This window comes from Mustela lutreola, chromosome 1 (genome assembly GCF_030435805.1).
Source record: "Mustela lutreola isolate mMusLut2 chromosome 1, mMusLut2.pri, whole genome shotgun sequence".
In the NCBI taxonomy this organism is placed as follows: Eukaryota; Metazoa; Chordata; class Mammalia; order Carnivora; family Mustelidae; genus Mustela; species Mustela lutreola.
In genome coordinates, this window is record NC_081290.1 from 210,972,154 (window position 1) to 210,997,341 (window position 25,188).

At 36.0% G+C, this 25,188-nt stretch overlaps 2 protein-coding genes across 6 annotated transcripts in view; one reads left to right on the forward strand and one right to left on the reverse strand.

The window, feature by feature from the left end:
• Nucleotides 1–5,553: 5,553 nt before the first annotated feature.
• On the reverse strand, nt 5,554–8,753 carry JRKL (JRK like). The gene has a single exon (XM_059185843.1). The coding sequence runs from the start codon at nt 8,119–8,121 to the stop codon at nt 6,547–6,549; it is 1,575 nt and encodes a 524-aa protein (XP_059041826.1). The 5' UTR covers nt 8,122–8,753; the 3' UTR covers nt 5,554–6,546.
• Nucleotides 8,754–8,835: 82 nt separating this feature from the next.
• CCDC82 (coiled-coil domain containing 82) overlaps nt 8,836–25,188 on the forward strand; it is a 30,578-nt gene continuing 14,225 nt past the window's right edge. The window contains exons 1-4 of one of the 5 annotated variants that reach the window (XM_059185869.1): nt 8,849–8,928; nt 9,223–9,409; nt 13,722–14,455; nt 14,919–15,123. In XM_059185869.1, coding sequence (XP_059041852.1) covers nt 13,736–14,455; nt 14,919–15,123 — 925 coding nt within the window. In that variant the 5' untranslated portion in view covers nt 8,849–8,928; nt 9,223–9,409; nt 13,722–13,735. Of the gene's footprint in view, nt 8,929–8,987; nt 9,410–11,156; nt 11,238–13,721; nt 14,456–14,918; nt 15,124–25,188 lie in introns of those variants that run through there. The other 4 variants (XM_059185890.1, XM_059185855.1, XM_059185862.1 and 1 more) reach the window with 4 other exon arrangements.

The following is a 25,188-nucleotide window of genomic DNA, read 5'->3' on the forward strand; positions in this document are numbered from 1 at the left end:
AATTACTGGTTGATATTAAACTATTCATAGCCTTTTCTACATTGGCTCCCACAAACCACATTCTTCTCCATCCTACACATGTTGTGTTGAACAGATGTGGACGAAAGGACACCAGTCATCTTTAATAAACTTTATTTCATTAGATAATAGAATTTATCAGTCATTCACGCTTGGATTTTTTTTCCATTAGTACATTTTTTAAAATGCTATTAAATGCTACAGATTAGGAAAAGGTGCCCTAATCCAGTAAACAGAAAATAAATGTCATGAATGTCTACTTTTATCTTGAAGCTTTTGTGTGTGCTTTTAAAAATGCTATGTAACTTTTTATATTGTTATGAACTAACAATAAGTACGTTGGATCCTTGAAAATTAATTTTGTTTTTAGAATACATACAGGGCTTTTTGCCAACCCAAATCAGGTTTAACCTAATTATATCCTAATTAGACTAATTCATAAATTCCAGCTATTTAAGCAAGAATGAGTACAATAGCTTGAGTAGAAGGCAACTCTGTCAAGCTACAGAGTATATGATTGATGTTAATGCATCTATCAGTAAAAATTTTAAAAGAACTCATCAAAGATCAAGTACCTTTGTAATTCAAGAAAACATCCATTACACTGGGAGAAATGTTATGAAAATTCAGTTAAACAAAACTCCTAGATTGGATATTTTAATACTTTTAGAATATAATCATTATTGAACATCTTTCTTTAATGACTTTCATTTGTATTTGATTTTTTTTTTCCTGTTCTAAAGCCACCAAATCATCCCTAGGTAATATAAAATATGTATTATACATAAACATCTTAACTGTGTGTCAACAAGAATATTTGTACCATGTATTTATATAAATCAATGAATAAATGTTATATACTACATGCATTCCTAAATATCCTTAAAATAATTCTGATTTTTAAAACTAATTGAATGCTACTCATCAAAAATCATCAGTCTTGCTAAGCATCTGTCTTCGTCATCTCTCACTGATCGATGAAGTAGTAGGACAACCTAAAATATGTCATTTTTCTAACATACAAAATACATAAGGATTTAATTTCAAGTTCATGATTACACAAATCTGCAAAAGGAAATTAGGGGATGATTATTTAATTTTTTGGTTATGAAGTAGGTAAATATTCATAGGTAGATATATATTTGAGATGAATGAATAAATGAACAAATGAATAAATGATAAATGGTTAGTCCCCATATCATACAATAGGAGAGAGCAGCGCAGTACATTGAAAAAGAAATGCCAGAGCCTGTTTGTATACGTTGTCTCAACACACTGTGAATACCTAAAGTTGCAAATCTTGACCTATTATCCCTCCCTTCAACCACAAACTCTTACTCTTTCAATTACCATACTCTCCCATTCTTCTCTTCACTTCTGATGCCTCCAATCCTTTAATCCTTCCCATTGACAATGTAAAAACTAGCATTCGTTCCCAAACTGTTGTACATTATTTTATTTATTTCTCTTAACAATCATATTATTATCCCCATTTTAGAGCTGAGACTAAGAGACTCGCCCAAGATCACCCTACTAAGATTTCTGATATCAGGATAAATGGAGATATTAGATGCTTTATTCTCATCTTATATCAATCACACACACTATAGAAAAAAAAATAAAATTTTAAAAGAATTATAGCCATCCTAAAAACAAGAAGATAAACTTTTGGAGAACCATATGTTCATCTCAAGTGTGTGGCATCAAATCAGTCATCAGGAAGCGGGCTTCAGAGAGATAACTACCACAGGCTGTGTAATTTGATATAGTGGTAGAAAAATTTTATAATTATTACTTTCAGAAACTCAGAAAGCAAACTAAGTACCTGTGATCTTGTAGCTCTATAGCAATGGTTCTTAAGACTTGGCCCCCTGGAAGACATCTGGCAGTGACTGAAGACAAGTAAAATTGAACTGAAAATTTCAGTTACTTTTCAAGACCAACTCAACTGTTATGACTCCACTCCTACTATCAGATTACACTACTTTATGTCACTCATATCAGAATTAGTGTTTTCTTTACATTCCATCAGCATTGTAACACTTAATTCACTCCTTTTTATACATCTCTATTATAAATCTCTTAAAGCAGATGTCTTTATCCATGTATCTCATACACTGTGTATGTCTTACACAAAGTATACAATTAATGTTTGCTGAGTACACATTTGTTGAATGTCTACTACTCTGCAAAAACTGAGCCTTGATCTCATAATCCAGTATTAAGAGACACAGGTCACACAAATCACTTCACAATATATTACAAGTCTTATAGACTCCAAAGTCTTACAGACCCTAGTTTTCCATTAGGTATCCCAGTGACCAGTAGCCTTTGGGCATTCTTTCACACCCAACTTCTAATTGCATGAGGCTAATTATTGTGTTAAGTTGCCAAGTGCCTAAAATGTGGAAAACAGAGCATGTTTCTAAGGACTATAGTTGGTGTAAAGAGTATAAAAGGTGGTCTTTTAAGGAGTTTAGGGGTTGGAACATGACCAACTAAATTTTAGTTGAGTAACAAGGAAACCAAAAACAGAAATCCTATGGCTGCCTGTGGGAAGGAATGATCAGAGGCAAAGGCATGGATGTACATCAGAAAAGGTCAACTAAGAAAGAGAACAGAAATAAGAAATAGGTAATTATCTGTTTTGCTATTTTAGACCAAGGAAGATAAGCTTAATATGACATTCAATTAAAAAAACACTGTAACTCCTTCGCCCATCTAGGTAACTCTGACATCAGAATGCTTAATGGAGAGTCTACTACAGAGGGGAAGAAAAACAACAATTTTAATTTCTCTTCCAAAGTAAATCCTGCTTCTTAACTGAATATATAAATTTGGACTTCTGAAAATAGTGACTGGAAGTAGACTTGGGGTCCTAAACATGCAGGCAATGGAAATGGATGAAGTCACTTAGGATAAGTAAGAAACAAGAACAAAGAAAAGCTTAAAATGTAAATGGTATATAAAATACAAGACAGCAAAGGAAAGAATAAGCAAAATAAATCATGATGGTTTCCTCACATAGTCCCTATCACATGGTGTTGGCTGTATCATACGAGTTTACAATTGAACACATGGCACTTTTTCCTCCCCAAATGTCATTTTTCTACCTTAATTTCAAGATCCTTAAGGACAAGAACCACTCTTCCTCTTCATTTTCCTAAACACACCATTCCCAGGAGTCATGCATATAGTAAGGCCCAACCAATTTTTGATTCACTGAATTTAAACCTGGCAAAGAATTCCACTTCCCTCACCATTCCCGATGAGTCCTAATCTCTCATCACAAGTAAGTTCCTAATTTCCTGTATCAATAACTGCAGGTAACCTGCTCTCACAGAATTCTTGGCTGCTAGGAATATGGGTTTAAAGAAACATCCTAATGTACAGGTGGGTTTTCTGAGAGCTGTTCTATTGAGGCTCATCAATGGGGAAACCTGGCAAGCCTGATGAGAAAACTAAGTTTGTGGCTATTTTTTTTTTTAATTTTATTTACTTATTTGAGATAGAAAGAGCATTAGAGCGAGAAACAGCATGAGCAGGGGGCCTGATGTGGGGCTCAATCCCAGGACTCAGGGATCACAACCCCGAACCTAAGGCAGATGCTTAACCAACTGAGCCACCCAGGCACCAGCCTCTGGTGGGACATTAAAGGAATAGGAATTGGGAACTAAGGATTTATGACTTTGGGGCAGACACACTACCCAAATAGCTTCTGTCATCATCCACTAACCATTTCCAACTACTGACCAAATGCATTTAACTTGGCACTGACTTTTAAACATTCTGTTAGAAAGAAGAAAAGCAGAGATTTCAGGGACCATCTATGAATGAGCAGCACATACTAGTAAACCTGGGACTATGATGGTGAAACACACATCATTATAAAATTAACCTCACCTGCAGCCCACATGTTCCTTTTTTCTTCTTTAACCAACTCTTCTTGTATTTCAACCTATCCTTCCTTCTCTTCTCCATAGCATGTTTTTTTCTTTTCTCTTGATCTATATGGAAAACCACTCATGTGGTTTTGATAACCAGTTTTCAGTATCTTTGGTCTAGCAAGACTTTCTTGTTGGTACAATACTGTGCTAATTCCTCAAAACTCTTTGAGATTGTCTCTTAAACTAAAGAGAAATATTAGCATGAACTATTTTCCCAATGGTGGGTTTTAAATTGTTTTCCTCACTGAGCATGGCTAACCAGAAATCAAAAGACAGAGGATCCAAGTTTTGAATGCTATTAGGTTGGGGATAAAAAGAAATCAACTACAGGGTAATGAAAGAGGAAGACTAACCTCATAAAAGCGTACAGGAAAGGGCAGCTGCTGCCACAAGTGTAGAGAGAAGTCAAGTCAGACATCGGTGACAAGCTGGGGGAAGGGGTGGCTGGTGGCAGGAAATACATTTCAAAGATTGAAAAGGTTAAGAGGTTAGCCTAGGTTGGATAATACGAGCGTAGGTTTTGGCATCAAATATCTGGGTTTAAATTCTTACCTGTACCCAACTGATTTTCATCAATTAAAAGGAGGACATGAGCATCAGTATTTCTACCATAATTTGAGGATTATATAAGTATATTGCTTAGAACATAACATGGCATTCAGTAATTGGCAGCTTTTATATTTATACTCCTGCTTAAGGATAAAAGGGACCAAAACAGAACTGTAGCCTACCAGTACTGGCAGCTTTTAGAAAAGAGCAAATAGCTATAAATCTAAAAAAAACAAGAGCAGTCTCTCAGAGGCTAGAGAAAAAGTCACAAGATTCACACTCAATGCCACAAAGCAGTGAACCTTTTACTAGATATGAATATTTAAAACCACACAGCTTAACAGTAATGTTAATTTTACCACTAGGTGGCAATGATACAGCTGAATTTCACTGACAAGATTAATTTTAAAAATTGAGCAAATCCAGACAGAAATTCCAAGCAGCTTTTATATATTTTCATATTAGAAAAAGGAAAAATTCTTTTATATACAATTAAATTTATAGTAGGATGTATAATTATCTGATTCAATAGATATGTTAATTTGAGGCTTTTTCCTCTGTGCACTGAGGCAATTCATGCAATAACTTTTAAACAGTTCTCATCACAGAAGTCTTTAAAAAAAATGTGGACATACATCATGAAGATAACAGAAATTAGGGAAAGCTTAAAGTCTCTTTAAAGTCTTAGAATTCTAAGAAAGGCACTATAAATATAAAATGCAAAATATTTCAGTGAAAAAGTGAAACCTTTAAAAAAATGACCAACAGCATTTTTTAAGGGCCAAAACATGAAATAATATGGAGACCGACATAACTTTTAAATCATAAATTAAATCAAAATTCACATAGGTAAAATCTTTTCAATGTGTTAAATAAACATATTAAATTTCCTAAGCAAATTTATCAAAATTCTGACTTAAGCAGATTCTAGAAGAATACCTTTTTACAAGTGTCAAAAGAGTAAATGATGAAATTCCTTAGAAACTGGCACTTTCCATAATTATTTCTGCTTTCTTCATAAAACAGGTCACAACCTATGGCTTGTTAAAAATAATAACTTTATTCTTTTCATTTTTTTCTTTTCATGTCAAATAAAAGAAGGTATGATAAACTTTTTCAAACTATAGACATTTCCAAGTACACAGTAAAAAAAAAGTAACTTTAAATTCCCAAGATTCTTCCCCACATATAAGGTAGGAGCTCATATTATCACATGTAACATTACAAAACCCATACTATAATTATGAATAAATAATTACCCAATTCATAAGACCCAATTAAAACAAGCCTATTTATTCCCCTTGTATAAATAACCTACAGTTCCTCAAATTTTCAACTCAGTTTTCTACGAATGGATCGATCAGAATCTTTTATGTATCAGCTTTCAGTTTTCTTACTAATTTAATAATCACTTCCTATATATTTATTTCCAGAAAAATCTCCCCCTCTTGCCACCTAAACAAATAAGAGAACATAAGTATGATTTCTAAGTTTTTTTTATAATTCATAGATCAGTTTCCTCATTATTGGGCTTCACTTTTAATTATTGCAGATCACCCTGAAATCTAAAAGATAGATATTTCTCAGTCTGTCAGTGTATACAGATACACAAAACATAACCATTTATGATGTCAATATAAGAAAAGATTACCGTGGCAGCTCTCATAAAACCAAACAACAGATTTCAGGAAAGTGCACAATCTGTTCACTGTTATCTGTAATTTTCTTTTTTTTTTTTTTTAAGAAAGTTTAGGGAATGCCACTGTAATAGAAGGGATAATTACAGATCTACAAAAATGAATGCATGTATATAGGTTATTTATACAGAATCGGCTTCCAATTATCTGCACAAATGAAAAAGAAGACAGATGATGCAAAGCACATAATCCTTGAACTACTTCAGACACATTTTTGTATCTACATTTCATAGGGCTGTTGACTGAGAATTGAGAACACAAAGAAAATTAAGCCACACTGCAGAGGTTAAGAGTTACAAACACAATTATTGAAACAATGTAACAATGAAATGCCATTATTGACTTGAGGTTGTCATCTTCTGTTTATTTCTGATGGTGGCTCGAAGTTTACGGATCACCAGTTTATCAGGCAGAATCATATCACCTTGTTGTTCTAGATAATCCAACAAATTTTCAGTCCATTGGAGAGCAGCTGCATGATTAATATGTTTCTCTGGAATCAGTTCTATTTCCTCCTCCTCATTTTCACTAGATTCATCTGTCTGGCCTTGCGCTCTTCTGATGATTTCACTGTCAGTTAACACTTCATAGCCTGGCTCAGTACTGTCCACTTCAAGCCATTTTTCGATGTTCTCAGTAGTCACATTTTCCAGTCCTTTGGTATGCTGTAAAATGGTGGCCACAGTAGCCACAGAAACATCTTCTTCATCAAAGTCCAAGCCTTCTTTCTCCTCTATGGTAGGAAGAATCTTCTTCCATGCTCTGCTAATGGTAATTGGCTTTACTAAATTCCATGCCATTGCTATTTCATAAAGTGCATCTAGTAGAGTTAGCTTCTTCCAGAACGATTTCAGGTCATTACCCTCTTCCAAGTTGTTCTGAAGAAGACCTGCACGATAATTTCTCTTCATTGTTGCTATGACTCCCTGATCTGAGGGCTGGATCAATGAAGCCACATTAGGTGGTAAATATTTAGCAAATATTTGGCCATCATCTGACCTAAGGACGTTTTCATTTGGATGTGTTGGTGAATTATCCAACAAGAGCACAGCCTTTTCCTGCAGGCCTTTAGATCTTAAGTATTCTCGAACCTGTGGCACAAAGATCTTATCGAACCACTGTCGGAAAATGGAAAGATCCATCCATGCACCTTTTTGGCTGAAATAAGAGACTGGCAGGTTTGAGGTGTCAGTTGACTTGAAGGAGCGAGGCTTCTTTGCTTTCCCTACAACACAAAGTTTCAGTTTGTGTAGACCTGTTGCATTGGCACAACACATGATAGTGACTCTTTCTTCAATTGACTTGTGCCCAGAGACAGTGCATTTACCTTTGATCCCAGAAGTCCTGGAAGGCAGGCATTTCCAAAAGAGTCCAGTTTCATCTGCGTTGTAGATCTGTTCAGGCTGTAAATTCTCTCGCTCAATAAAGTCTCGAAAGTTGTTACAAAAATCTTCCACAGCAGTCTCATCTCCATTTAATCTTTCGTTTCTAATATTAATCTCTCTAATGCTGTGCCGCTGCTTAAAACGAGTTAACCAACCAGCAGAGGGGTTAAAATCACCATCCATTCCCAAAGCATAAAAGAAGAATTCTGCCCTTTTTGCACAAATCGGTCCAGATATGGGATTCCCTTTTGCCCTTTGCTGGTTGAACCATTCTAGCATCGCTTTGTCCAGTTCCTCATACATGGATGGTTTCATAGATTTCCTCTTGGCCAGAAGACTTGTGGAATCAGAACTGCTTGCATAAGTTATAATTTTTTCCTTATTTTTTCTTATATCCCGAACGGTTGTCTCTCCAATTCCATAAATCACTGCCAGTTGTTTGGAAGAACCTCCGTCTTCTAGTTTTTTTATTATATCAAGCTTATCTTTAATAGTTAACACCACTCGCTTCCGTTTCCCTGACATGCTGAGGCTCTGGGACTCAGGGCCTCACCCCACACTCGCTCTGAAGCAATCTACAAAACCCTTCCTTCTTTCACACAGCCTCGCTTTAACAGTCCTACTCACTCAGTCTTTTAGCCTTACCAGGAACCTGGGGGCCCTGACCCCGCCCCCGGATGTGCTTGGCCGGCAAGGAGACAGCAGAGGAAGATGAGAGGGGAAGAAGTTTGAGGGCACAGGCCTTTAACTCAGATGGGCAGCCGAGGAGGCCCCAAGCCACCGCGGATAATCCGGATTACAAACATTTGTTTTATTCCCCCCCGGGGCCGCGTTAAAGTCTATAACCCCATCGTGACCACCAACCTCCTTCACGCCCTGATACAGGGTAAACGCCCGTCACTAGCCCCTGCCACACCCCAAACTTACTGCAGAGAGCGGAAGAACCAGGGAGTCGGGGACTAGCCCCCTTCCCCAAGGGAAAGGTTACGTTTGATTTCTTCCCCAGAAGCCAACCCCTTCCACCGCAAGCCACACTTCCCCGCGCTGGGCTTAGCCTGGACAATCCTCCCGGCCCCTCACAGCCCGCCGAGCCCCTCTTCCCACCTCAACTGGAACCAGGACCCGCACCGCTCCCTGACTAACGCGCGGCGACCGCTCCTCCCCCAGCACACGCTCCCGGAAGATGCCCCCTCCCGCTGCCGGCTCCGCCCCTTGCTCCTCCCAGAGGCGGGACTTCCCCTAGTCCCCGGAAGGAGGAGGAGCGCCGCCGGTCGGCTGTGGGTACCTGGGGCGGAGGCAAAGGCGGAGGCAGAGGCGGAGGAGCTTTGAAAGGTGAGGGCGCGGGGCGGTGCGGGGGCAGCTCGGGGCGGGGACTCGCTCTCGCTCAGGCTGCTAATGGTTTATTAACAGAGCTGGGGAAGCCGCGCCTCCCGGCAGGCGGGAAAGAAAAATTCCCGCGGGCCCTCGGGGTGGGCGGGACGACACCCCTCAACGTCGTTCTCCGCTTGCCTTCCGCTGGGGCTGAGCTGCAGTGGGCGGGGTGCCAGTTTCCTGGGCGGTGGGGAAGTGGGCAGGACTGGTCGGGGGAGCTCGAGTGGTGATTTCGAGGGTTTCTGGCCTTTCCAGACCCTTATTGGTTTTCTGGGTGCGGAGCTCCTCCGAGCCCTGGGGGTTTGTGTCGTCCCTCGCACGTCATCGTGAAGCTCGGTCTAAGGGTCCGGTTTCCTAGCTACGGTGCCCCTCTTTCCCGGAGGCAGAGTAGCGGACGGGCGGACGAGCTGCGCTGGGTACCTGCGTCCCGCCAAAGAGCCAGGTTTGTTCTCAGGAAAATGACTCTGGTGTTAATTCCCGAGGGGATCCTTCCTCTGCCACTCAACCCTGCTGGATTTAGAGAATCACCTTCAGTGTTCAAGATTTTAATGAAAACTGTAGTTGTCCCGGAAGCCAAGCTGGCAGGATGCACTCTCTGCGAAATTGTGGGGCTTGGTTCGTGATTCCAAGGGGGGCACATTGGCTTTCCTCTCTTTTTATGTTACCTTCCCATATTCTGTTTCTGTCATGTTGTGCTGTCCTGTTTCCTAGCAATGGAAGAACTGGGGTGAATTTATTCATAGCAATGTGAAAAGAACTTAAACACTGTAAGTCATGTATTATGCCGGCTTGTTTTGCTGTCCCTAGTGATTTCATCAGACTGTGAGCTCCTTGGGAGCAGAGACTGTGTCGTTGATTTCTTCTAGTAACGCCCACAGCTCTGAGCATGTGCTGGCACATAGTGTGTACATTCAATAACCATTTCTTTGATCAATTAAGGTTTACTCTCCAAACTATCATATAAAAGGAAACATCAGGGAGAGGTGTTGTTTTACAAATAGGAATGCACCCCTTCAGTCAAATAATGGCTGCGCTTCCACTGCCCTTCAAACTTTAAAAATGTAAACGGTCACCTGATAGGGCAAATGATTCCTAGAATGCATCTTTTCTTTAGGATGAGTTAACCTCAAAGTCTAAACTAAAGGGTATTTCTTCTGATGAGAAATTCAAGTGGCATCATCAAAGTACCTTTTAGTTACAGAGTTCCTGTGGGTGAGAGAGCAATATGGATTCTTACCTCTAACTTACCGTATTTGGCAGACAGTATAGCTATGTATGTGCCTTCTATGTGATATCAACTATGAAGCACGAAGATGTGATAGTATTGATCGTCTTCATTTATTTAATGCTTTCTCTATGGAGTCTTTGTTTTTCTCTTTGCCTAAAGGTAAGGTATGATTAAAGAAGCCTGATTAAATTCTCACTTCAAGAAGTTGAGTGTATACTCAGCATATAACGAAATTACATCCATTGCATGGATTTTTTTTTTTTTTGAGTGAATTCCAAAGACCAAGAGATGGCTTGTTCATCAACCTAGCTTCACCTTCTCATTTATCTCCTCAGGTTCAGTTCATTCACCCTTTCCTTCTGTCATCATTCTTCCCTCCCCAGCTAACATAGTAAAAGTATTCACAATTTTAAAAGAGGAGTCAACCATATTTAAATTATGTTCATTTTCAATGACAGAAATTTTGATGCTATTGATAAAATAGCAGTTTTGAAATATGAAGAGAGAACTGGAAATTTGGCAGTTGGACATATGAAACTTGGTTTATTTTATTTAAACAAAATTTGCTTTTTCAAATATTCAGTACTGCAGTTCCCAAATAAAAATGTTTTTTTCTCTCACCAGAGACTGCCTTTTTTGAAATTTTTACTTTTGGTCTCAATGGGGAATCCTTAAATTTTGTGATTAGTGTCATCAATAAGATGGTAGAGGGAAGTCTCAAATTTTCATCTCTTTTGCACATTCTTTTCTTACCTATTGGATGGACAATTTCCAGAAGTGTCTGGCCCAACTCATGTGCACTGAAATTGTTACATAATTTTTTTTTAAAAGCATGTTTGTAAACTAAACTATTTTGATGATTATTTTATGAAACTAAAGTTTAGCATGAATGAAAGATAAAATATTGACTTTTTAGAGGCATGATTTTTACTACCTTGTATAAATATAATATTGGCAGCAGTCATTGTGTAGGACTGGACGGGGAATCAGGAGACCTGGTTTCTAATCCCTGCTCTGTCACTAACAAGCTGTGTGATCTTCGGTAAGTCATTTAAACTCTATGTCGTTGGCTTTGATACTTATAAATGAAGGTAAAGAGTATCCTCCTTCTAGGATCATTGTCAGGATTTAAAAACAGATAGGAAAATGTAGTGAAAAATTCTGTACATACAGGATTTTTAATAGCTTAACCATGTGCAGTGATTGGTATTTTTATAGTGTCACATTCTTACTCATTCTACCATTGTTACAGGAGTCACCTATTGATATAAATAACTGTGTTTTGACATGGTATAGCTATGTGAGATAGTGATCTAGTGTACATGAATTTGAGTACTAATAAAATCATCTTTCATTTAATGTTCCTAATGTTCACACTTGCCTTAGTGTATCTACTGAAGTCATATTTGTCATTTGTTTTCATAAATGTTTTTTCACTATTTCTCCCAATTCAGACAGACTCATTAGGAAGACATTACAGTATAAGGCACATGCACAGTTTGTGCAAATTTAACTGCACTCAAAAAGTACTTGTACTATATGGCTTCACAATATAAACTGCCTAGTTTATCTGGTGCTTAATTTAAAACAAAACAAAACAAAAAATAACAGTAATCTATTTAAAACCTGAAGAAGAAATTGGGTGGACCTCCTGTGAAGCAGTATGATTCATAAAGAACTTACTTTAAAGAGTAATACAGAGATTTTTTTAAAGGTAACTTTGACCACAATTCTCATCTTTGCTGATTTTAATATAAGCCTTCTGTAATATGCAATCCAAGTGTAATTTCAAGTAACAGAATACTTTGTTGACTAGGATTTGTTAGATTGCTATTATAGTGCTCAGTAGATCTCCTAGCAATTACTGTCATAAGGTCACACTTCAGCCAACAGTATAAAGAAAATTTCTTGTATATAATCTTAGCAACCATTATTCTATCATTGTAGAAACTGTCATATTGCTTTTAAACATAACAGAATTTGTACAATTAAATGAAGGGTGTATTTCCCACTCCCACCTACCCAAAAAAGGAATTATCTTGGAAAGCTATAAACTTGATTCAGTGATACTGCCATTGCTCAAAAAAATTTGGCATTTTATTTTTGTATTACCTTCACAGTTATAGCACATTTTAAAAATATCTGTAATGGTAATTAATATTCATCTTTTGAAATTAGATTTCATTTTTAGAAGCTGCTAACAGTTCCTAAACTAAGACAAGTCAATAATATAAGTATTTAAGCCACTCTTTGGGATAAAAAAAAAATGGAGTGGAGTTATTTTCATATTTTTATGTATTTTTTAATACTATGTTTTATAGAAAATGTCCAAGAATATTCTGTGCCATGGTGCAAATATCAGAATAATTAGCCTCATAAGGTGATTTCTTTGAAGGAGATAGCACTCAATAGAATATATAAGTTCTTATACATATATTATGAGGTCAGTCTCATTACATTATGATCATATGTCTGTATTCCTTAGCAACTACAAAAGACATGTTACTGTTCTTCTGGTTATCTTACTTGTCTCTAATTGTTCCTTGTTATATACCTGTGATAATTTTAATGGAGGTCGGCCTTTTCTGAATCAGAAACTTAGCAGTATTTGTTTTCCTTCCCAATATCATACTCCACTTCACCATGAAACTTTTTTTCACCCAATTTTGGATTGTTAATAAGTTTTCTGTTGGATTTTATCTTTTACTTTGAGTGGTTTGAAGCCATTGCCATTTTTACTAAGATATATAGAAGCTGCAGTTTTACTGAATAGGTGATCTCTTAATTTTGCAGTGCTATCTTTTGTCAGCTATTACTTTATAACTTTCTTCATATAAATTGATCCTTTGTGTTACAATTCATATCATTTCTCCATTCAGGATACTTTGCCTAAGGATGAATGATTATGGTAATCCCACCTTATTTTTCTATACTTATCTCTTTTTCCAGCATAAAGCCTTTCTTCACACTTTTTTGGTCACACTTAATTACTTAACATACCATGTTCTCTCTCAGTGCAACAGCTTGACCTTACCATTTTTACCTGCCTGAAATCCTTTTGTCTGTCGTTGTTTTGTTGAAATAGAGCCAGCCCTTTAGAATTCTATCAGATCATATCTGTTCAATCAAATCTTCAGTGAAGCAATTGCTATACTGTTCTTCCTGCATCTTTATAATTTTATTGCAGTTATTTTTATCTCTTATTTTGTACTGTTTTTCTTAAGATATGCTTATGTGTTCTACCCATGGATAATAATCTGGAGAATAACAGGACCATTATTTTTCTATTTATTTCTTTCAGCACAAAATATAGCATAATTCAGAACAAGTTCATGCAATTGTTTCGTAAATGTTCAGTGAATTATTTTTTGAATAACTATTCTGCCATCTTCACTCAGATATTTTATGTGATTTTTTAACTTTATGAGCCACTTTATAACACCAAATAAATATAGTTTGTACCATAAATACATTCTTTTTGAAATCTGGTTATCATTACTATATTCCTAATAACTTTATTTTGTAGAAGCTTAAGTGAAAATGGTACATGTTAGAAGACATGAAACAAGGAAAAATTCTAAAACTCAAGAGCGTGAGCAGAAATCTCGGGTTGATTGGAGGCGGACTAAAAGAAGTAGCATCTCACAGTTATTTGATAGTGACGAAGAGCTTGACAGTGATGAAGAGTTTGACAGCGACAAAGAGCTTGACAGTGATGAAGAGCTTGACAGTGATGAAGATCATGATGGTAACAATGGGTTTGATAGTAATAAAAAGCTGGAAAATGAAAGAGAACTTAGATTAATTAATGTTGAAAGTGATGGTAGTAATTGTGAGCATCTCGTGAACACTGGCAACAGTTCAACATATGAAGAAGAAAAGAACAAAAACAAACATAGAAATACTGACTTACTAGATCATGAAAAGCATTCAAATCAAGAGGAGGAGGATCTCAACACACACCTCGGACAAATACTAGAAGAGGACTTAGACGAAGAACATATCAAACGAGGGAAGAGAAAAAGGATCTCCTCTGTTATGTATGACAGTGATGAGAGTGATGATAGTGATATCCTAGTTAGAAAAATAGGTGTTAAGCGTCCACGTAGAGTGGTTGAAGATGAATGTTCTTCAGTCGAGATGGAGCAAAAAAAGCCTGAAAAAACTTTAGCTGCAAAAAAGAGAGAACAACTCCAGAAACTGAAAGAACTCTCAAAACAAAGATCTCGTCAGAGACGCAATAGTAGTAGAGATTTTGAGGTGTGTTATATTTTATTGGTTTTGTTACTGTTCTTAAATTTTTCCTTGAAGTATTTAATTTTTATAAAAAAGTGTTGAGTCTGTTCTATTTCTAAATTCTTGAATTTAATTTTTCAATCAAGTATCCTTCAACATGTTTTCACTGTTGTGTCTAATATATTGTTTTACCATGAGCCTCAGTTTATCACTCTTTTAAAATTGAAAGACTGTCTAATATGGTCTTTCTCTTTTTAACTTATAATCTTAATATCCAATTTAAACATTTTATATCATTTACCAAGGTATATCATCTTCCTAATCCAAAAAGTTCAACATTTAATACAAGACTTTCTTTTAATCTTACCATATGAAGTTAATTTCCATGGATCATTGTTTTGATTTCAGATTTAATCTTTTAATTTCATATCCATATGTATAATTTAAAGGTACAAATTTACTGAAGGATATGTTTTAATTTAATTAGGACTCTGAAAAGGAATCCTGCCCAAGCAGTGATGAAAATGATGATGAGGAGGAGGAAGATGATTATGAATATGATGAAGATGGAGATGATTATATTATTGATGACTTTGTAGTTCAAGATGAGGAGGGTGATGAAGAGAGTAAAAGCCAGCGAGGAGAAAAATTGACTACATCACAACTGAAATTAGTAAAACAGAATTCTCTTTGTAAGTCAATATCAAGAAAATATTTTACGACTTGCTCTAATCATGAAATTATATCAAATATCAAATCAGCCTTTTACTATCATGTTCTAAGTCACTGATTAGAAACTATGTTTTTATTTTTAGGTAATTTTGTCACTCTTGAGAATAGTCTATTCTAGTATTCTAGTTAGTTTCAGGAACCCTTTATACTCAAAAGTTATTGAGGACCCCAAAGAGCTTTTGTTTTTATTGGTTATATCTAAGAACATTTATCACTGTAGAAATACAAAACAGAGAAATTTAAAATACATTTATTAACTAAGACTTAAACTAACATTAATAAACTTGTTACATGTTAACAAAAGTAACATTTTTATTAAAACATAAGAATGGCATTGTTTTACATTTTTAAATAGTTGTATTTAATATATAGCTTAATAGAAGGCAGCTAGGTTCTGATACCTGCTTTTGCATTCAGTGTATTTTGATGTTGTACTTGAAGTAAATGAGAACAGTTTTACTTTACACAGATAGGTAGCTGGAAAAGGGAAAAAGATTTTAAAAGTATCTTCAAAATAATGTGGGTATTCTTTTTGTCACTACACCACAATTCAAGTGATTGTCTCTGAAAGTTAGTTGCAGTATGGAATCGGAAACCATACAAATGAGTTTTTAGTACTTACTTACATTGCATTCCATTAATTTGTCTTGCAGTTTGAATGGATCTTTTACCTATATATGACTTTGTAACATCATGCTTTAGTCATTTGGAAAATACTGGTTCACTGGGTTATGTAGATCTTCTAAATGTTGACACATTTCTTTATATAATATTTTCAAAATCACATTTGTTGATTTTACCCCCAATCTAAAAAAAAATTTTTTTTAGGTATGGGGAAACTGTCAAGCTCACAGTAGTAGCAGAAACAAGTTTTCTAAAATTCTGATTTCTACTTAAAAATCTGTTTTTTTAATCTTTTTCTTTTTATCTGCTTTTAATTTTTTTTTTAATCTTTGGCAAGAGATACTGTGAGTTCTTGAAATCACAGGTTTCCTTTGCTCTTTTTTTAGAAAATTGACAAATACATGCATATCCATTGTTTGTCAGTCTTTCTTTTTCTTTTTATCTTCCTTCCTTCCTTCCTCCCTCCCTCTTTCTGTTTTTCTTGCTTGCTTGCTTGCTTGCTTTTTTCTTTCTCTTTACATAAGTAGGTAAACTCTGCACCCAATGTGGCACTTGAACTCACAACTCTGAGATCATGAGTCACATGCTTGTGTGCCTGAGTGGCACAGTTGGTTAAGTATCCTGAGTCTTGGTTTCTCAGCTCAGTTAGTGATCTCAGGGTCCTGAGATTGAGCTCTACATTGGGGCCTGCCCTCAGCACAGAGTCCACTTCAGATTCTCTTTCCCTCCTGTTCCTGCTCTTTCTCTCTCTTTTTCTCTCTAAAATAAATAATTAAAAAAAAAAAAAAGTTGCATGCTCTACCAACTGAGCCAGCCAGGTGCCCCTGTCAGTTGTTCTTTCAAGTAAACGTGGTGTCTTGTGATAAATGAGGCTTTGTCAGCTCCCAACTCAGTATTTACTCAAAGTATGATTGGTCATACTATGATGCAACCTAGGTACTTAATGCATATTCTCATTTCATCTCATTGAATACTAAAAGGATGTATGTTCAGGATTTAATAAAATTATTATTTTTTACTACTTCATCAAGGACATTCTTAGTGAAAGTAGCTTTTTACTGAATATAGAACAATGATGACTACAGTGATTACTAGTGGTTCGGTGCCACTGCCATGATTCATGTTATCCAGCTGCCTTACCTATAGTTACTTTTTATACCAACATTGGAAATGTCAACATGGTAAGAACAGCATGATTATCACAGTGTTACTATTTTGACCTCATAGATCCCCTTGAATGAACTTGGGGACTTATAGGTGTCTACAGACCACAGTTTGAGACCCTGACATTTTGGGATATCTTAAAATATGTATTATTTTTCTAATCCCTATAATTGTGTACAAATTCAAAGATTGTTTTTATGATGTTTTACAGCTCTGGTAGAAATAGGCTATTAAGTGAATACATTGTTTTAATTTTTTTCTTCAAGAATGGATTCTTTCCAGTTTTTTAAATGACCGTATTTACTAAAATTATGTGTAACATGGTTCAATGTCAATCTCATGATTTATAATAAAATAGTAGATTAAGGTATGAATTAAATTTCAAGAAATTTATCAGTTATAGAGATGCCATTGATAAGCATCTATATTTCAAAAGTCAGTGACTACTTTCCTTATTTCATTTGTTTGCCTGACACCTAGACACAGAAATTTTAGGGAAACTCAATTAGGACATATCCCATCATTCTGGTTATAATATCTAGAATGTGATAGAACATTTTCTCAGTAATACCTACTCATGCCTATTCCTGCTAATTAATGAAAATTAAAGTTCATTACTTCTCTATCCTACATCTCTATGCTTACTTTTGTTTTTTTTAAGGGACAATTTTAGTTTTACTAAAGAGTAGAAAGTACAGAGATTCCTACATAACCCCTCTCACACACAGTTTCCTTATAATTAACATTTTGCATTAGTTTGGTACATATGGTAAAACTGATGAGCCAATATTGATAAAGTATTAGCTACTGTTCATATTTTATCTCAGGGCTCACTGTGTTGTACATTCTGTGGGTTTTGACAAATATATAATGTTCCATCATTACAATATCATACAGAATAGTTTCACTGTCCTCAGATCCTCCTGTGCTCTACCTATTCATTTCTCCCACCCTCCCCTGAACTCCAGGGCAACCACTTATCTTTTTAATGTCTCCACAGTTTACCAGTTTTATAGCTGGAATTACACAGCATGTAGCATTTTCAGACTAAACTTTTTTGCTTATACCATGCATTTAAGTTTCTACCATGTCTAAATGTGGCATGATAGATTATTTCTTTTTATCACTGAAAAAAAATTTCATTGTATGGATGTACCACAATTTGTTTATTCATTCACCTGCTGAAGGACATGTTGGGTGCTTCCAAATTTTGGCAATTATGAATAAAGCTGCTATAAATACTTGTACGCAGATTTTCTGTGGATACAAGTTTTCAACTCATTTGGGTAAATACCAAGGAACTCTGTGCTTAATTCTACTTTTGAGCGTCTCTGCCTGAGAGAGAGAAGAATCTTTTCTTATGCAATACATTTTACCTTGTGTGTTTGTAATTACAACTAATTCTGCCCTTATCCTTACAAGTTGTCTTTTCTCAACTTGTAACCATATTCATGCCTTTACTCCCTTGAGTTGTATGTTTCATTAACCACTATTCAAAATTGTATCCTTTGTTCCAGCTTCCCATTACCTCTACAAAGCATTGTTGGGCTCTTGCACCCATCAATCCAGTGAAATTTTTCTCACTAAAGTTAGTGATTACTTCCTAGTTGCCAAAATGCTTTCCAGTTCTTATTAATGTGGTATTGTTAATGTGCTTTGCCACAAGCAATTGATCACTCTCCCTTTTAGAAAGTTCTCTTTTTAGCTTCTATGGTACCATCTTGTCTTCCCCTTTATAATACTGCTTTCCTTTTTTTCCACTTGCCATGTAAATATTAATGTTTCTAAAGGTCATCTTCAAACTCCCTTGCTTGTGTTTCAGGCAGTCTTCTCTTCCCCATAACTTTAGCCCAGTGCATGGACAAAAATTGCCAAACTTTTATTTCCAGCACAGGTTTTCTCCAAAGCCTAAGTCATAATTTTTCATCTTATTGAACATTTTCATCAGGGTATCTTTCAGACACCTCAGACTCATTATGTGTAAAACTAAATTATTGAGCATTAACATAAAGGAGCTTTGGGGTGGTGTAGAACTATTGTTTTTTTTGTTTGTTTGTTTCTTTGGTTTGTTTTTGTTGTTGTTGTTGTTGTCATGATGGTTACAGAACTTATGCATTAGCCCTAGAATTGTACACTAAAAAGAGTGAAATTTATGGTACGTGGAAAAAAAACTCAATAAAAAGGACCAAATAAATGGGCATTCCACTTCCAAAAAATAATCTCAATGGTTAATCCACTTCACTTCTTTTTGCATTTTTCACACCATTTAAAGTTGATAATAATATATTGGGTAATGTATAGGAACTCATTGTTGGATGGATGGATGGTGATTAAGTTAAATGTATTGGCTAAAGGCTCTTGGATCTATACTTCAAGACAGAGAAATGTTAGATGTGATCAGACTTCTTAAAACATCAGAGGAAAACAACCCCACACATTTTAGAGTGATACTGTATGACTTGTTTTTAATACTTATCAATATTTATGCCATTTATGAATATAATAAATATAATTAAGTATAGGCAGTTTCCAGTTCATCAGGGATTATGTTCTAAAAGTCACTGAGGGTAATTCTTATACTTTAAAAATATATTTTCTCATTAAATTAATAACCTATGTGATGAATAGTAAACATTACACTATTGCTGGGTTAGGCTATAATTAGGCTAATATTCCCAGATTCATTCTCTTCCCAATCTCTATAAGAACACTGACAACATATGATCACAATTTGGGAGAAACATTTCTAATTCCAAATTCGCTTCTCATGTGAGAATCAATGAGTGGCCAATTCAATTTTACCTTTTTGAAGAGAACAGTTCTACTAATAGGAAGACATTTTATCACTTACTCATCTGCCATTTGGCTCTGAGAGATGTATCTGTAACACCTCAGAATAGCTTCCTCTTCCACTATACCTTTGAAGAAGTTGAAGACAATCATGGTCTTTTTTCTTTCTCATAAATCCCTGTATTTCTCTAAATTTATTTTGAGACTGTAGCTCCCTGAAAAGATATGATAAAAAGTAGAGGGATAGACTAGCAGTGGTCCACTGTATTCTAGACCTATAATGTTCACATGCTAATAATATTATATACAGATAGATAGGAATAACCTCCAGATTTGTGGATACTGAAGATTATATTGTTTTTTCCAGTACTCTATCATATGTTCAAAGTGAAAGAGAAGGAAATATAGACAGAAGAGTACATCTAAGTCTACTAGTGCCTTACTAGATAAATACTTGCTAGCATGCTGGAAATTAGACTAAAAGCAAACATGAACTTAGTCTCCACCTAGCAGTTAAAGAGAATAATTCTATCAACATAACACAGAGTGTGCCTAACAGTCTTGCAACCATTTACATTAAATATTAAATTCTAGAATTTTCCCCTTTTTGTAGGATGAATAAAAAGTGCCAATGAAATCATATTGTAGCACAAGGGAAAGGTAAGGTAACATTGCCCTGAAGACTTAGGAAGAAAATGGCTGTGAAAACTGTTTCATTAAAGGAAACAGAAGAAAATTGTATAAAGCATTTGCTTTACAATCTATGAAAAGGAAATAGGAAGTTGTAAGGAGAGAACAACTTGAGGGGAAATAGAGCTACCTAAGATAAGGATAAGTTGCTAGAAAAATTAAAAATATAAAGTCAGGGGCGCCTGGGTGGCTCAGTGGGTTAACCCTCTGCCTTCGGCTCAGGTCATGATCTCAGGGTCCTGGGATCGAGCCCCGCATTGGGCTCTCTGCTCAGCAAGGAGCCTGCTTTCCTTCCTCTCTCTCTGCCTGCTGTGATCTCCGTCTGTCAAATAAAATTAAAAAAAAATATATATATATATATATATATATAAAGTCAGAAATGAAATCTATACTGAAAGATACAAACAATAAAATTAACAGTACAGAAAATCTCATCAGTGATACATAGGTTAAACCCAAGAAGTACTTCAAGCATAGAGAAAATAAAAACAGTTCCAAAGGAGAAGATAATACATAAAGGAATAGAAATGATCCTATTTCACAAATTTCAGGGGAGAAAATACAGAACAAATGAAAATCTAAAAGAAGAAAGTTCTATAGCTTTAGTGGGAAATGTAAAAGAAGATTTGAATGCACTAAGAGACATAGCATGTTTTTGGAACATGGGAAAACGTGAATTCAGAGGTGTGATAGAAGAAAATATTGTTGAGTTGCTGGACACATGTATTTATGCAAGCTAAGGAGGCTTATATCCTAGTAAGTGAATGAAAATAGATTTGCAAATAGACATGAAGGAAATGCTTTCCTAATTACAAGAATGAAGAAAAAGTTATCTAGACATCTTTTTTAGAATTATAAAAATGGTTTAATACAGGGGTGCCTGGCTGGCTGGCTCAGTCAGTTAGGCGGTCAACTCTTAATTTTGGCTCGGGTCATGATCTCAGGGTTTTGAGATTAAGCCCTGTGTCAGCCTCACACTCAGCATGGAGTCAGCCTGAGATTCTCTCTCTCTCTCTCCCTCTGTCCTTCCCCCACCATTCACACTTATTCTATATATCTCAAATAAAATCTTTTTAAAAAATGGTTTATTATTTCCATTAATATGTCAAAAGATAAAAAATCATGTCATAATTTTAATAGATATGATTAAATCTATTTCTATTTCTATCAAAAAGCATTTGATAAAATTCAATGCCCATATTTAGTTTAAAAACAAAAATAACAAGTCTTAAAAGATCGGTAATATGAGTATTTGTCCTTTAAAAAACAAAGAATATTTAAAACAATACATACTGCTAATGAAGCACTAGAGATACAGGGATGCCTGGGGTAGCTCAGCCAGTTGAGTGTCTGACTCTTGGTTTCAATTCAGGTCATGTTCTCAGGGGTCGTGGGATCAAGCCCCATGTGAAGGCCTGTGTTGGTCTCTGCACTGAGCAAGGAGTCAGCTTGAAGATGCCTTGCCTCTGCCCCTCCCCCACTTGTGAACACACTCTCTCCCCCTCACTTTTTTTCTTTCTCTAAAATAAAATAAATTTATTTTTAAAAAGAACAAGACAGGGGCACCTGGGTGGCTCAGTGGGTTAAGCCTCTGCCTTCGGCTCAGGTCATGATGTCAGGGTCCTGGGATCGAGCCCTGCATTGGGTGCTCTGCTCAGCGGGAAGCCCCCCCCCCCCGCCTGCCTCTCTGCCTACTTGTGATCTGTCTGTCAAATAAATAAATAAAATCTTTAAAAAAAAAAAAAAAAGAACAAGACAAAAATTTTCTACTTTTTTCTAGATGTTTCAAAGAATATAATAAAAAAAGTAAAAACTATTAACTATTGAAAAGGAAAATGCATTATTTGAACATAATACAATTCTCTCTATATATATTATATAGCTTATGTGTATGTATATACACACACACACAACCTATAAGTTTCTGACTCATTTAACCAGGGATACAAAGTTAAGAGAAAGCATATGAATAGATTGAGAACAGAAGTTGAGGCATCATACATTAACATAGTTTTCTTAGTTTTTTTTTTTTTTTTTTCCTGTTAAGAGTAGAGAAAGAACCCAATTTCTTGCTCTGTCTCTGCTTTCTTATACTACCTTCATACCTGCATTTCAAAAGAAAGTATACCAACACTCTATGTGTTTCTAAGAAAATATTTACATTCTCTTGGTTCTTGAAATAAACTTAGCACTAGCAAGACCACATCCTTCTCAGGGTTGGGGGAGAAAGCAGAGTCACTGCCCAGGAATTCTCAAACAGTGCCCCCCTGTATCCAGCTCTGTGATGTGCTAGGAAGTTCATTTTCTGCACATAGGTAAGAGAATCTGACTATTGGGAATTTGCAAAAGATCTCAGAAAGATGACCAGATTCACAATGACTATGTAAAATAGTTTTCTTTATGCTATCAATAATTATTTAGAAGATAAAATGAAGGACAAGTCCATCTATAGTAGCAGACAAAATAAAGTTCCTAGGCCTAATTTTGGGAAGAAAAGCATGACTTTATAGGTACAACAATGAACTTTACTGTGAAATAGCAAAGAAAACATGAATGAAAAAGATACTGCATGTCCAGAAGTTTCTGGAAAGATAAATACTGCAAGAAATTATTTCTTTGGAAATTAACCTTTTGGGGGTGGGGGGGGGGACCACAGGGAGAGAGAAAATCTTAAGCAGTCTCCATGCCTAGCTCAGTCTGATGCTTGGCTCAGTCTCACAACCCTGAGATCACAACTTGAGCCGAAATAAAAAATCTGACACTTAACCGAGTCATCCTGGAGCCTCTGAAATCAAGTTTTTGATTCAACTTTGCAAAACAGTGCTAAAGCTCATTTGGGAAAAAATGTATGAGAATAAATAAAACTAGACAACAAACAGTAAATCAGAAGGACTTGCCCCACCAGATATAAAAAGTTATCATAACATTTCTGTAAGTAAAGCAGTGTAGTACTGGCATGAAAATGACAGGTACACATTAAGATCATTAGAAAATGTACATTAAGATCATTAAGAAAGTTACATGGCGCTGAAACAAAATCTTAGCATATATGATAAAAGATGCATGGAAGATAAACAGAATGTCTAAATTACCCTATGACTGAGTATGAGGAAATTGTCTACCTTGGAAAAATCAAGTTATGCATAAATACAAATATTATTGATTTTCTCCTGTATTCTTTTGCGTTTTTTTTTATGATCATAGAAGAAAAATTTAAATGATATTCCTAGGATGTTTCACAGAAGCTCATCCAATATAGGGATCTGAACACTGAAAAAAGCTCTGGAGGAGGTCTAACCTTTAATCCTGATTCTTCCTCTATCTAGTTGTTCTTAGGTAAGTTCTTTCATCAATGGGTCATTTCTGAAAATTCTAAAATGAGATATTCGAGGGGTTCCTGAATGGCTCAGTCAGTTAAGTATCTGACTCTTGATTTCTGTTCAGGTCAGGATCTCAGGGTTGTGAGATTACACCCCATATCGGGCTCCATGCTGAGCGTGGAGCTTGCTTAAGATTCTCTCTCTCTCGGGGCGCCTGGGTGGCTCAGTGGGTTAAAGCCTCTGCCTTCAGCTCGGGTCATGATCCCGTGGTCCTGGGCTCGAGCCCCGCATTGGGCTCTCTGCTTCAGCAAGGAGCCTGCTTCCCCTCTCTCTCTGCCTGCCTCTCTGCCTCCTTGTGATCTCTGTCTGTCAAATAAATAAATAAATAAACAAATAAAGATTCTCTCTCTCTCTCTCTCCCTCCAACCACCCCTCTCGAAAAATAAAATAAAAAATGAAATGAGAGATTTGAATTATTTTCTCCATTTTCCTATCCAAGTCTTAAATTCTATGTTCTGAACTATGTTATCAAACCTAACTACCATGCAGAACAACATCTACGTGGGGGATAATAGCATGAAATCTGGAGTCACATTGTTTGGGTTCCAGCACTGATTTCAATACTTACTAGCTGTGTGAACTTGGGGAAAATTTTCATCCTCTTTGTATTTATTTCTTAGCTAAAAATAAACTGAGGGTATTGATAGTACTTCATAGTCTTATATTGAGAAAGAAAGCAATTCATGTAAGTACATGAAACAATGCCTGGCATATACATGCTCAATAAAATATTTTTTTCAATCTGAGATGCCAGGAGCTTAATTCTCCACCATCCATTTATCCACTCAGGCCAGATCCACCAAATCTGAGGCCTTCCTGACTCTTTTGAAGGAGATTCTGATAGGCATTGGTAGGAGAGAGATTCTTTGTAAGGCAAAAATTCTTCAGATGATTCTGATCCTCTGCCTTTTCCTTTTACTCCCAATTCTAAAGAAATACCATCAAGGTCTTTAAAATGGAAAAACGGGCACCTGGGTGGCTCAGTGGATTAAAGCCTCTGCCTTTGGCTCAGGTCATGGTCCCAGGGTCCTGAGATCAAGCCCTGCATGAGGCTCTGTGCTCAGCAGGGAACCTGCTTCCCCCTCTCTCTGTCTCTGCCTGCCTTTCTGCCTACTTGTGATCTCTGTCTGCCAAATAAATAAAATCTTTTTATAAAATAAAATAAAATAGAACAACAGTTCCCAAACTCTACAACAGGTGAGTAAGGTTGAACATTAACACATTCAAAGACTGATAAAATCAGTGTGATAAAAAAAATTGTATTTCAGTTTATTTGATAGTTACACTTGGGAGCACAGGGGATGAATTTCATGCTTTATTCCCCTCAACATGTTAATATTCCCAGAACATTTTTACCTTAATATAGTTTGGGAACTG